Source organism: Mastomys coucha, unplaced genomic scaffold, assembly GCF_008632895.1.
Source record: "Mastomys coucha isolate ucsf_1 unplaced genomic scaffold, UCSF_Mcou_1 pScaffold1, whole genome shotgun sequence".
NCBI classification, from domain to species: domain Eukaryota; kingdom Metazoa; phylum Chordata; class Mammalia; order Rodentia; family Muridae; genus Mastomys; species Mastomys coucha.
In genome coordinates, this window is record NW_022196891.1 from 51,822,075 (window position 1) to 51,836,442 (window position 14,368).

At 44.2% G+C, this 14,368-nt stretch overlaps 1 protein-coding gene across 11 annotated transcripts in view; it reads right to left on the minus strand.

The window, feature by feature from the left end:
- The window catches only part of Cacna1e (calcium voltage-gated channel subunit alpha1 E), a 485,364-nt gene that overhangs the window by 295,728 nt on the left and 175,268 nt on the right, over positions 1 to 14,368 (minus strand). For all 11 annotated transcript variants that reach the window (XM_031385114.1, XM_031385091.1, XM_031385097.1 and 8 more), the window contains 2 exons: positions 8,659 to 8,764; positions 7,762 to 7,901 (listed from right to left, as the gene is read on the minus strand). In XM_031385114.1, the coding sequence (XP_031240974.1) occupies positions 7,762 to 7,901; positions 8,659 to 8,764 (246 nt within the window). The remainder of the gene's footprint in view (positions 1 to 7,761; positions 7,902 to 8,658; positions 8,765 to 14,368) is intronic.

The window sequence follows — 14,368 nt, forward strand, 5'->3', positions numbered from 1 at the left end:
GGAGGCAACAGGGTTTTGTTTTTGTTGTTTTTGTTTGTTTCTTTGTTTGCTTTTGGAGGGGAAACTGGGAAAGGAGAAATTTACATGTAAATAACAAAAATATCTAATAAAAAAAGAAATTAAAAACTAATTGTATATATATATATATATATATATATATAACCAAGACTGAAAATAAGGATTCCTAAGTGTAAGACAAACAACATTACAGCTTACCACTGGGCCTGAACCAAATGATGTGCAGAGGAAATAAAGAGAGAAGCTAGAACTTCTTCAGTGGCGAAGAGCATCTCTAAGATGCTAATAGCATCTCTAAGCTCAGAAGATACCATGGCCCAGAAAAGAAACCCAGACACTAAAGGCAGACAGACTGGGTTCAAGCTCTGTTTATCATCCATAACTGCCTCCCTTACCTGCAGGAGGTCTTGTCCAGGACCTCCCTGAGGCATGAAGAACCACAGCTAGGACACAACTCTAGGACATCATGACTTTCTCTACATTCCCTACTTCCATATATACTTGCCTATGATAAAATTTACTTTATAGTTTAGACACAGTAAGAGATTAACAGAACTAATTATAATACAAGTTACAAAAACACACTATAGAAAAATGGCCAACATTACTACATTCACAACTGGGGCCATTATGAAATAAAGACCAATGGAGTACAAGTTTTGCAATTCCTTGAAAGGAGGAACTGATATCAGAGAGGCAAGAATATATATGCATTGTGGGCACCCTGGACAAAGAGATGGTTCATGTCTCTGTCAGGATAGTAAGGAATAGCCAGAGATCTTACCATGCTACTTAGAAGGGGATGCCGTTCAATACTTAGGAAGTGTCCACTTATTATTTCCAGGCTGTGGTTGACCACAGGTAATTGAAATAGCAAAATGCTAAAATATGTGAAAAGGAGAGTATTGTAGCATTCACTTGGATATAAACACATTATTAATACTTTCTGTGTCTTAGATTATTCATCCTTGAAATGGGCCTGGGGAAAATAATTAAACCTAATACTTCTTATTTAAGATATTACTTTTATGAATTAGAAATATCACCTGTAGAATGTAGGCTTTAGCCCAAGGTTTGCTAAATGCCAGTGTTATAGGACAAATGAGTGCTGGCTTTTCCCTGCATCCCACCCAGCTTCCTCTAGAAGCCTTGACCACTTCCCAAGGAGATATCACAGAGAGCCCAGTATTTCTTATTAGCCTGGAGTACAAATCTTCAGCTTCCATTTCCCTAACAAAGTAAGCTAGGCAGATGGAGTTGTAGACACAGGTCCCAGTGAGACCAAAGGTGTGAGGACAAATATTGTTGACTGAGAAACACCCAAATCAGTTTAATTCTCATCTCTGCTGAAACAAACTTCTGTATGCTACAATGTGGGATTGCTCTTAAATTGGTAATAATTCAGGAGGCTCTGTTTAAACTCTTGTACTCCAGGACCAGGCCTCGCTCACCACTCTTCTTGAATTCTGTAGAGGATATAAGACTTTGGTAGTGGGACAAGTAATACATCAAAATTTACAAGCAATAACTATATACCAGACTCTGGGCATACAGAGATGAACAAAGGTCATAAAGCCTGGATGTCTTCCAGGGCCTGCTCTTACAATGGTTTAGAGATCTTTATCTCTATATGCTTAGTTTCAATAACTTCCTATTAAGATTAATATATAATGGTATTTTAAATAATATAGAATGTTCCAGGTGGCCTGACAAGAGTTTAAACATAGAGCTTCCTGAATTATTACCAATTTAAGAGCAATCACACATTGTAGCAGACAGAAGTTTGTTTCAGCAGAGATGAGAATTAAACTGATTTGGGTATTTCTCAGTCAACAAGATTTGTCTTGTTGAATAAGCAAGTGGATGAATGAATGAGTGTCTAAACAAGCCAATTCATGAAGAAGTCAGCTGGCCCATTTGATCTACTTGTCAGGCACCAAACAGCATTATGTTAAGAGCTGACTTTCTTTACCATGGAGAAAGGTGCTGTGTTGGAAGCCTCCAGACTGAAGTCTCAGACAGACACAGGAGAGCTTGCCTTCTTCAAACCACAGTTGCAGCTCCTGCTTTGAGTTGGAAACACTTGTATGATGATCTACATCCCTGCTGTGCTCAATCCACTGCTCCTAGGGGACCAAAGGAATATGAACTATGGAGATCTACAACTACAGAGCCTTGAGTTAGCAAAGGTGACTGATGGTACAAGAACAAAGAATGTTGCAGAATGGGCTTAGAGGCTGAAGACATGGGCTCAAGTTCCCAGATCAGTGGTTCTCAACCTTCCTAATGCTGCAACCCTTTAATACAATTCTTCACATTGTGCTGACTCCCCTCCCCACCATAGAATTATTTCATTGCTACTTCATAACTGTAATTTTGTTACTGTTATGAATTGTGATGTAAATATATGTGTTTTCTCATGATTTTAGCCAGCCCTGTGAAAGGGTCTCTGACCCCCCCCCCTGCAGGGGTTGTAACACACAGGTTGAGAACCACTGTCCTAGATAGTGTCTGCTGTTTAGACACATACCCTCTATAAGCCTCAATGTCATTGTCTGGAAAATGAGGCCAACAAGATCCCTACTGTAATCTGAAGTCCCCCTGCAATGCCCCTGTTGAGATTGAAGCAGCACTGTGATGTAGCAAGACTGGTGCCTTTCTGGGGTGATTTGGTTGGGTGGATACCTCCCTAAAGCATAGACTATATGCTATAACCAGGCTACTTATGACAGGAACAGACTCCTGCTAAAAGGGTGAGCTTGGTTAGTTTCCTTCTCTTCTTCAGCACAGGATGTCATTGGCTCTGTGAGGACACAGCAAGAAGGGCTTCATCAGATGCCAGTATCAGCTCTTAAGACTGTTCAGATACCAGAATTGTTTCTGTTTTAAAAAAAAAAAAATTAGAAACACCCAGTGTTTGATATTCTGTAGTAGTAGAAAATAGACTTGGATAGCCCTTTGTATGGGTTTATAGGGATTATATGAAATGACTGACTTAAACCATGCATGTCTTCAATTTACATGTCTAAGAATGCTATGGAAGGTTAGCACAGACAGAATGTGGGGACTCCAGTCCCCCCAAATACTTGTCTCTTAGCAGCAGGATAATGACGACAGGTCTCGTGCTGAGCCAGCTGTATGATTCCCTAGCAGCCACCCTCCTGCCCCCAACCCTCCCGCCCCCCACCCACCACCAGAACTGAAAGCTAAGATGTTATGCAGCCTCAACCCTGAAGCATCGTGTCATGCTCCAACACTGTCAATCCCTCTGTGCACAGGGGTAGAATGTGAGGTGACACCTGAAGACAAGGTGGGAAGGAAGTGCTGTCAGCAGGAATAACTCTGGAAGCAGGTGTCAAGGAGAAAAAAAAAAAAGAAAGAAAGATGGTGTGGCCAGGAGAGGGGATGCATGGAGTGGGCTTTAAAAATAGCAGTCCTGCATTAGAGAGCATGATCTAAACCCTAGGATCTTCCAACAGAAAGCAAGTGATAGTGAGGAGATGATATAACATACTGGGTACTTGTCTTAGTCAGGGTTTCTATTCCTGCACAAACATCATGACCAAGAAGCAAGTTGGGGAGGAAAGGGTTTATTCAGCTTACTTCCACATGGCTGTTCATCACCAGAGGAAGTCAGGTCTGGAACTCAAGCAGGTCAGGAAGCAGGAGCTGATGCAGAGGCCACAGAGGGATGTTTCTTACTGGCTTGCTTCCTCTGGCTTTCTCAGCCTGATCTCTTATAAAACCCAAGACTTCCAACCCAGGGATGGCACCACCCACAAAGGGCCCTACCCCCTTGATCACTAATTGAGAAAATGCCCCACAGCTGGATCTCATGGAGGCACTTCCCTAACTGAAGCTCCCTTCTCTGTGATAACTCCAGCCTGTGTCAAGTTAACACAAAACCTGCCAGTAGAGTACTGGATAACCCATCTCTGCAGTCTGTTCTGCCCACCTCACTAGTTGGTACTGCAACATATTAACTGAAGTTAAGATGCCATAATTGTAAAATGTCCCTAGTTAAACACACCACTAAGAAAGAGAGAACACCATCAATACTGCCATTCTAGTATTCTAAAACATGGGCTGCCTCCAGAGGTGGTATGCCTCCTAGCAGCAAAGCAAGGTTGTAGGCGAATGTGCAAATATGGACAGTTCAATTACCCATTCCATTGCAGTGGGTCAGAACCTCAGCCCTCAGCCATCAAGAGCACAGTGAACTGTTGCCTGGAAAGCATCTACATGTGAACTGAGAAGAACTCCTCCATGTTGGGTGGGGGTGGGATGGGATCAGGACCAAAGTCGTGTTGACTCAACTAGGAAGTACCCATAGTCAAATTTACCCAGAGAGCCATCAATATCTGAGAAACCACCAAGAAAACTGGGCAGACAGCACACAGGACAATTGACTTGGCCAAGCACTAGCGCTCCCTGGACATGCAGGTGAGGAGCAGTAGTCTTCTTAGCGATAGCAGGAAAAGTGCCTGGCTGGTTCCTGTAAACCTGGCCCTTCAACCATGTTGACAGCCCTTATTAAAGTCCATATTGATCTTCCCTTGTCTGGTCAGATGGTAAGGGTCTTCTACCTTCCCATACATATCAGAGTCCCCACTTCCTACACCAGAACCACCAGATTTCCCCTGCAAAGTACAGCTGTCTTATGGTACCTGGAGGAGACTGGCTCTGAGACTCTGTGGATACTGAAGCTAACACGTGCTCATGTATGTTATGTAACATGTCATGTTAGTAGCATAAATTATATGCACATCCTCCCTCCTGGATGCTTTGAATCATCTCTACATTACCTACAAGACCATACAGCATAAACACTATGTAAATATTAGTTATTCTATACTGCTTAGGAACTAGAGATAAGAATGAAGCCTTTTCAGGCTCACTACAGATGCATTTTCCCCAAACACTTCCTATCCACGCTTGGCTGGGTCTGCTCAGAAGCCAAAGATACAGAGAACTGACTGCACTTCAACCTGTCAAACTGTCTAGTAAATTGTGGCATCCAAAAGACATATGTTAGAGCATCCTTAATAATTATGTATCATAGCAAAAACCAGAAAGCAATCTAAGTGTCGAATATCAGACAGAAACAAGCAACAAGCTGTGTGCATCCACTTAACAAAGTGTTCTTCAGTCACCACAAAATTTCGGTAAAGTACTGAATGATGTGTGATATGCTCATCATATATTGAGAAAGGCAGAAAAATTACAGACATCCAAAAGAAAGCTCCCTTTGCTTTAAAGGGATGGAAGGAGATGCCATTAGAGCCTTGCTCTTAAATTCAGAAATTGCTCTTAAAATCAGAAATTGCTTTTAATCAGTGAGCAGGGATTTTTCTCTTCAGTTTTTTTCTGTATTTTTAAAAATCAATATATGACAATTTAAAATAAAAATGAGTGGCTTAGACCAGAAACTACAAATGATTTCAGTGCATATAACATTGAGCAGTACCAAATTACACATACACACACACAAACAAATCAGTCTGCTGCCCTTAGAAACCACGTGGAAGTCCGTGATCCCTGCTCCTGCCGACTGGAAATGGCAAGGAAGCTATGTTTGCACTGCTATCGGTGACTGCAGATGAACAAATGAGAAAGAGGGGCATAGAAGGCTTCTGTGACAACCCCTACCCCCAAAAAGTAACACCCTAGACAGAAAGCCATCGAAGCCGGAGAGGGTGGGTTGGGAAGCAGAGGGGGGGAATAGGAGGGTTTTCGGAGGGGAAACCAGGAAAGGGGAGAACATTTGAAATGTAAATAAAGAAAATGTCTAATTAAAAAAAGAAAAAAAGGAGGAAGAAGAGGAAGAGGAGGAAGAGAAGGATGAGGAGGAGGAGAAATAGTGCTGGTGGCGCAGGCCTGTAATACCAGCCCTCAGGAGGGGGAAGGGGGCAGCAGGAGAAAGGGGTTGAGGTCCTTTCTGGCTACATGGTAAGTTTGAAGCTAACCTGAGCTTTATGAGACCGTGTCTCAAAAAACAGGTAGGGCAGGGAACATGGTGTTTCTCTCATCAGTACTAACAGCGTGCTGTGAAAGCGGGCTCCCCCTGCCTTCGCCTCTGTTCTGTCTTCAACGTGGCACAAAATAGGTATTCAATAAGTACACCTGGGCCAAAATGATTGTTGTAGAGATCACCTGAAATGTTGTGTAGAAAAGAGCTTTTGAAATGCTCAGTGTGAGTGTGGAAATATGAGCTGTTATTTAAATAAAGTTAATGTATCATACCAATAAAGTCAACCATATTTAAAAAGTAAAAAAAAAAAGGTGATAAAAATGCTCTCCACTTTGAAAAATTGAAGGTTTCTGGTGGGGATACAGGTGGGGAAACACCCTGTTTCCTTTATAGGGCTGGCCACTGGGAGTCTGACCATAGTACAGCAAGCATATGAACAACACAAATTGGATTTGTTGTTTTGTTTTCTTCTTCTCTTCTTTTTTTGGGTGGGGTTGGGGGAAGCTACAAGGGTAGGGGGGTCCAGACAGGGGAGGACTGAGAAGTGGGTGTGATCAGGACACGTGATGTGAAATTCACAAATAATCAATAAAAGTATTATGAAAAAACAAACAAACACTAATACTATTTCAAATGGAATGAAATACCATGACTCAAGCTCTCACTTAGGACTTTTCTAATACATGGTTTCTAAGCTCAGTTTCTCAGGCTTGACTCTTACCTAACTCCCTACAAAGTTCTTTTTCCTCATGTTTCATCAATCACAGTGGTGGCTATATAATCAATCCCTCTCTTCAGTGTCCCATGTCTTTGTTTGTCCTCACCAGAGAGCTGAACAGCTAAGGACAGAAATGTCTATGCCAAACACTTAATTCTCAACTACACAAGTTTACTCTTCTCCCCAACAAGCACTGAAAGACAATGGATTCAAAGACTTACAAGCCATAGAAAACCTGGACAGTATTCTTATCACTCCCAATGCCAACAATGCCAATCCATCTGCTGCCAGCAGTGTTGGATGTACCCATCATCCTCACATATCTACCCATCAACATCATAACCAAAGGAATGATGTTGCAAACATTTACCTAAGTGGATTGCCATCTTTTATGTACCTATAACACCAGGTCAGTTCCAATATATACTATACTAAGTTCTAAGGAATGACTTATCAAGTATTTTCATATGATTCAATTTTATGTCATTAATAAATCTACAAGTCATCGATTCTGTTCTCAGTGTGTTAATCTTAATTTTTAGTTTAGAAAAAGTAATTGGAATCTTCTCTAGTCTCCCAAAGAAACTACACCCAAGCATCTTTTGACTGATCTCTTGGGATGACCCCTTCTCTAGACCAGCACAAGCTACTTGCTTCAGTTAAAAAGCTCCTTCTTGGAAAACTAGGTGTTGAGCAATCTAGCAAGTATACAATGGGAAGTCAGGCACCCCTGAGAGCCCATGACTCTAATGCAACATACACCCAACTCTTCCAAGGATGGATTCTTTATGGTCCAGCTCTATGGAGACTCTCAGCTTTGATCTTTTTCTTTGGCTTCTACTATACATTCTGATCTCTGTCCTCCATGTGTTCAGCTACCTCATGTCACCATGAGCATCCCAACACACACACACAAACACACACACACACATACACACACATGCATACACACACACACATACACACACATACACACACACACATACACACACACAGAGAGACACACACACACACAAAGAGATCAAGAAGGAAGGAAGCATGAAGCAAGACTCACCCACTGAGGACCACAATGAAGTCCATGACATTCCAGCCATTACGGAGGTATGAACCCTTATGGAAGATGAACCCTAGAGCCACAATTTTGATCCCAGCTTCAAAGCAGAAGATCCCAATGAAATATGGTTCTGTCTTCTCCTGCAAGGATGAAGAACAGAGCAATAATAAAATAATTATTCTTTATCAGAGACAGGCAAAGGCACACCTTGCCCATCTCCTGTACACCCACAATGACCAGCCTTGTACATGAGTACAGCCTAGGTTACTGAGTCACTAAGAGGACCTGAAGCTGCATGGAACACACAGTAGGGGAAAGGCCATAGAAATTGACACGTGTCCCACCTTGGGACTAGACATTTTTCTCCTGGAAGTCCCTGATAGCATACCACTGCTCAGAAGTTTATTTCTCCATTCTTGGGTCTATACCCTAGCTGGAAACTTCAGAGTTCTCATACCTGGGTCATTTGTGTGGCCACTTGCCCATGTGTTTAGATTTTAAATAATTTGTGTCCTCTCTTCTGGAGGAATACATTAGATACATGAATCATTCCTTTAGGAGAGTAAGGATGTCAGCATTTAGCAAGTTCATAACCACCAACACATGCTTTCAGCATCCTCCCTCCCTGTTCCTTCTCACTCCAACGGTCCCTTAGGAAAGAGGAGTGAAGCAAATGGCCCACGTGCCTGCCCTTTCTTCTTGTCTGACAGTCATGTGATGTACACACTGGTATTTGCAAAGCCCTCTCCCTCCTGAGTCCCAGCAGGGTTCATTGCTAACTAGTCCCTCAGCACAGAATAAAGACTTCACGGAGAGCTGTCTGAGAAAGGAAGTGGGGGAAGGGAAGTTGAGTCAAGGGAACCCAGAGGAGAAAGGGAGAAGAAAGCAGGCACATACCAGTCTTCGAGACATTGGGGTCTTGTCATCCTCAGGAAGATGCTGCTCCAGGGCCAAGACAATACAGTTGGCGATGATGGTGGCCAGGATCATGTACTCAAATGGCGTGAAACAGAGGAGTTAAGGATCAAGTTCATGTAAGAGGGGATAGAGCCTCTAAGATGGCCATGTATATACACATACAAACGTCTACCTGCTGATCCTTGCAGCATGAATGATTTACATTAGTAAGCAGACAGGCAGGATAGCATGACCCTTCACATAAGAGGCATCACCCTTTAGGACTGGTAGGTGAAAACAAAGCAATTTCTTTAAGAAAAGGAAGCAGGCAGGAAATATTAGAGTTAGGCATATATCAGAAACTCCAATTAGTAAGTGAAGTAAAACATAAATCCAGGAAATAAATAGGGCTTCAAATTGATAGGGAAGAAAAAAGCAAGAATTCTGCTCTTCCCATGGTTCAGGTGCCTGGGCAGAAGAACCAGCTTTGGCCTCAGTAAAGACTAAGCTGTAGCTGTCTGTTATCCTTTCAGAATTCCATCTAGTATCACCCTTCTCTCCAGGACCTCTGATCCATGGAGAGAAAGAATAATTCCTGGGAAGGAAACCATTATCCCACTCCATGTGAGCCCAATATCTGACACAGAACGCACATCCTGAAACCAGAAGAAACATTTGGTCTCTTCTTATTCTCTCCTAAGATTCTGCATTTATAGTTAGCATGGGTTGGAATCTCTCATGGCAGAGTCCAGCCTCTGGGACTCAAACTGTGAACCCAATGAGTAAATATGCAAGCTTTCCCCTGAAGAAAAAACAAAAACAAACAAACAAAAAACATGATTCAAAGCAGGCTCCCTGACTCCTGAAGAGGGGCTTTGCTGCATGCTCAGGGAAGGTGGGGCCATGGCAAGAAAAGAGAAACACCAGCTCCCTCCCAGGGCCCAATCATCCTGAAGGTTGGGATTTCATTCTGTAATTACTGTTATGACAAACGTGAGCTAGATGTGTCACTAGTCTTGCAGTTCAACCTATTCTCTGGCAAATTCCACAACTCAGGTGGAGGAGAAAGGTAGTCTGTTTCACAAAGAGGGGAGGACAGAGACCATTCTCCTGTCACCCCACAGAGCAGGGCTGCCAGTGTAGGACAGGGCCTAAACTCCTCTTTACTTAGCACAGAACACCGATCATAAAGAAGTACCCCAAGGCCTCTCTTCCCATCACCACTGTAACCCTGTGTTAATGGCATCAAATTAATATCCAGGGATCTCCGGGGAGGGGCAAGAAGTAGCCAAGTATGCACAGAGACATTAGTGGCCCTCCAGTTGCTCTGGTCCTGGGCTAGCACAGGAAGCTGGAGAGAAGGTGACTTTGCTAGTCCGCCGCATTTGGTAGTACCATCTCATCCCCGCCACCATCATTTCCACGTATCCCTGAGTCACAGGCATTCTCCCGCAGCTGGCAGACCTTCCTTCCCACACATCTCCAGTTCACACACAGCATCCCCAACCCAGAAATTCTCTGCTTCCTCATGCTCAGCCACCTGATCTGGAAAATGGATGAGCCTCATTGGACTTCCAAATGGACTTCTGTCCCAGATTCTATTATGCTTCCTGAAGCCCTCACAGCTGAAGGGAAGCCACCGCATGGAAGCCTACAAGTACTATTAGGCACCCTTTCTGCTTCAAACGCTGGAAGCTAAGGGCACCCTCTGAGATCTACACTGGCATGCACACCCACTGTCTTAAGACAAGTCCCCACCCAACACACACCCTGGCAAGGTCACCAGAGCACAAGGATTGGGAATATGCCTCTGTCATATAGCTGGCTTTTCATGCAGAGTGGCAAAAGTCTAACCCAGGGCCCAGCAACCCATAAGATTCTGGAGCAGGCTAAGCTATGCTGGGCTTGGTGCTGATGCCTAGAATTCCAAGATGAATCTGATGACAGAGAGAATAAGGCAGACGTGGAGGCTAAGGAATTTCTGACCTTGCCTGGGAACTTGGTCCAGAAAGGAAACTGACAGCGTGCCAAAGCAGTTTTGATGAATGGCTGCAGATGCTGAGGGCATCTGGGGTGCTGCCTCTACGATGTAGGTCACAAAATACTAGGGCTACAGAAAGTTGCAATCAAATAAATGAGGGAAGCCCAGGTTAAGTAAAGTGAAGTAGGTTCCTTCCCAGCAGGTCTGCTTGGAGCCTTTAATACCACTGTACACAGTGTGGAACTGCACACACCATGAGGTGGGGAGCGGGACACAGCAAGCACGCTCCAGACTTGCTTCACCAGGCAGTCCTTTGTTCAGAGCATCTCTCTCGGGACTAGCCCTCACAGAAACATGGCTAAGAGCCCCAGTTAAAACAACAACAAACACAAACAAACAGCAAGCTTTATTGGTCATCACAAGTTGAGGAGGAGGTACTAGAATCTCTGAGTTGATTGATTCATCTATTGCCTCTTCCATGTAACACACACACACACACACACACACACACACACGCACATGCACATGTACACATACATGTACACACATGCACACACACATGCACAAGCACCCATGCACAGCACACACACGTATGCCAATGCTATTAATAAAGTTGTTCACAAAAGCACTGGGCTCACCTGGTTATTGCCCACGATTAGAAGTCCCCAGTGCAATCTCTGACCCCCACTCAGTACCTCCATGGACCCAGGACCTACCTGGGAAGAACTGGGAAAGAGCCCTTTCTCATTCAAGCTACATAAGCCTCTGCCTCTTGTGAGTCCATTGGGTCTATGGTTGTCAGAAGTGACCAATGAAACAGAGAGGCCTGGGAAACTGAGGGCAGAGGCTTGGCCTGTCCCTGGTGGCCAACCCTTTGCTTGGAAATAGTGGGTATCTAGTGATTGATATTTAATGAATAAGGGACTAATCAATACACAGATAGCACAGGGACACCAGAGCCTGGGTTATCATTATAAAAAGACATCCTACATTCTCTCTACACAGTATCCCCATCTGAACTTTTGTACTGCATACTGTGGGCATACATTATCTATCAAAAAAAGAAAAAGAGCCAGCATGCACAGACATTCTCTTTAATGTTAAGAGAGAGGGAAGGGGGTAGGGCCCTGCTTTGCTAGAAGGATAATGAGTTTTCTCTGAGTAATAGGGTTATTTTCATTTTTCTCTTTACTCCTTTACCTATTGTCTGACTGTTATAATGAGCACTATTAACTTATAATCATAAAATCAATTAAATCTATACATATTCAGAGGAAGAAAAAAATCAAACCAATACCAAAATCCACCATCAACCTGAATATAAAGAAGACAGTCATGGAAGCCTGTGCAAAATCCACGGAAGATCAAATGCCTGTGAACAAAGGCCTAGACCAAGTCAAAGAAGAACATGACCATAAAAGAGCTTCAATCCTGCAAAAGCTTCCCCTCTATCTCACTGTCTGCTCACTAGGGGCCTCACTTCATAAACTTTCCTGGCAACCTTCCCAAACATCCCTCCACTGCTCACTCGCTCCGAGCCCTTAATGAGGACTAGAGTGTCTGCAGTTCTCCCTTCCCCTTCCCTGTCTAGCAGCTTCAAGACAATCATTAGGGAAATGATAAAAATAGGTTCGCTTATTGATTTATTCCTTTTACCCAATGCTCCTTCCTTCAACCAGTTGACTCGTTTCCTTAGCAACACAGCTAATTTGAGCAGCATGGCTCGGCCGGCACACCTGCCATTTGTTTAGTTCCTTCTTTAGCAGAGCAAGCTGGGGCAAGACAGAGGGTGGATCTAGTGCTGCTGTGCTGCTGGCTCTGCTGGCCAACAGAGCCCTAGGAACTTGAGATGGGGTTGTATCTTGCATTGCCTTGTAAGCAGAGCTTCTCCCATCTAAGCCAGCCTCTCACCTTCACAACTGCAGGCACAGGCCTGGGGGAAGACTTAGGCTGCAGGAAGCAAATGTGTGTGTGTGGGGGGGGTGGTCTTAGGGAAATATGCAGCCCTATCTGTGGGGTGTTCTGAGGCTCCTCTGCTCTCACTATCTATCTGTGGGGTGTTCTGAGACTCCTCTGCTCTCAGCTGTCCCTCCCCAGAGCCTTCATCATCATGCACAGAGCAAACGAATATGATCTGAGGGTCACCAGGCACAGGCAGGTTGACAGAACACAATGCTCTCTTTGAGTTCCAGGCCTAATGGAGAAGACACTTCTCTAAGAACAAGAATGTGACCACTCTGGCGGTTGCCAGAGCTCTGGAGACTCTCCACAATTGCTCACTGGCTCTCAGGAGATAGATCTCAACCTCCATTAGCCATCCCTATATCTAGCCTCAGACCCAGGACAACCACCTGCAGGAACATCTGAATCCTCTTCCCCCTTCAGCCTTCTTGTTTAGGGATGTGTGATTTGAAGAGATGTAGTCAGACAACGGCTTTGATGCTGTTGCTTATGTCACCACTCCTCGGCTGCTCGTAAGTGTAATAATATGTGATCATTAACTCTAAGGCAGTAGCTGAGAAAGAGCCTGCTATTGTATGATTCTGTCAGAAGTTTTGTTCCAAAGAGATGCTGTAAATGCAAATAATAAATAGTGAGACACAGCCCTTCAAGGGCTATGTGACTGAAAAAAATAACTCAAGATCTTGTGTTGGACATAGAGAGTAAAGGAAAGAATGAGACTTGGCAATAATAAACAAGAGTCAGGGCCCTCAAAGCAAAAGTTGTCCCAATATGGTGCTCAAAGGGAAGGCCACCATCATCCACTTCCATAGAAAAAACTAGAAAGACAAAAGGACCAGCACCCAAAATGACAGGTGAGCACAAGGCCCTAAACAGATCCCGGTCACTTTTATTATCCTACTAAATCAATTCTTAAGTGTCTGCTGCTGCTCAAGGCTTTGGGGCAAGCATCTGTCTGTGGTCACAGTCTCCAGGAGGGGGATGGCTGGATACAGCTATGATCTAACACCAAAGACATCTACCCCAGTAAAGATTTTAAAAGAAAATTATGGTAATGGGCCTCCGGGAAGAAAGCAAAGACATTTGGCCCAGGACCTCCTGGGAGCATGGAAAGCTCTTCCAAACAACAGTCCCCAGAGGAGGATTTATGAAGCTGATGGCTCTGATGCAATCTCTTCCAGTGATTAGATGGGACATTAATCATACCCAGGGCCAGAGCTAAGAACAGGAGGCGTTGAACCACCACAGAGGTCCGGCTCCAGCTCCCGCAGACCCGGACGAAGACACAGTGAGATCATGCAAGTGAGATCGCATCCACTCTGCCTGAGGCCACAGAGAAAAACACATCTGTCTAGCAGCGATGAATAATAGTGAAGAGGCGGGACCTGTGCCGAAGCCACAGACACAGCCAGTACTGTGGCCATTGTGTCAACAGACTGTGTTTTCATCCCTACCCTTTTCCAGACCAATGTCCCTCCAGGACTCTACCGCCTAACCTGTCTACACATGCGCTTCAGTCTGAAAGGGAAATTCACACCTGTTAGAGCAGCCCTATGCCTGATGCCTTCATGGGGGGATATTTCACCACTTCCTCTCTGATCACAGTGGGAGTGGGGATACAGGGGGGAAGTGGGAGATAAAAGGATAGAAATTCAACATGGCTTTCTAACATCTCTGAGTGTTCATTCCTCTGGCTAGCCTAGCAAGATAGAACTGCCTGGAGGAAGTGAGAACCAAAGGTTCCTGGAAAGAAGCGGGGGGGGGGGG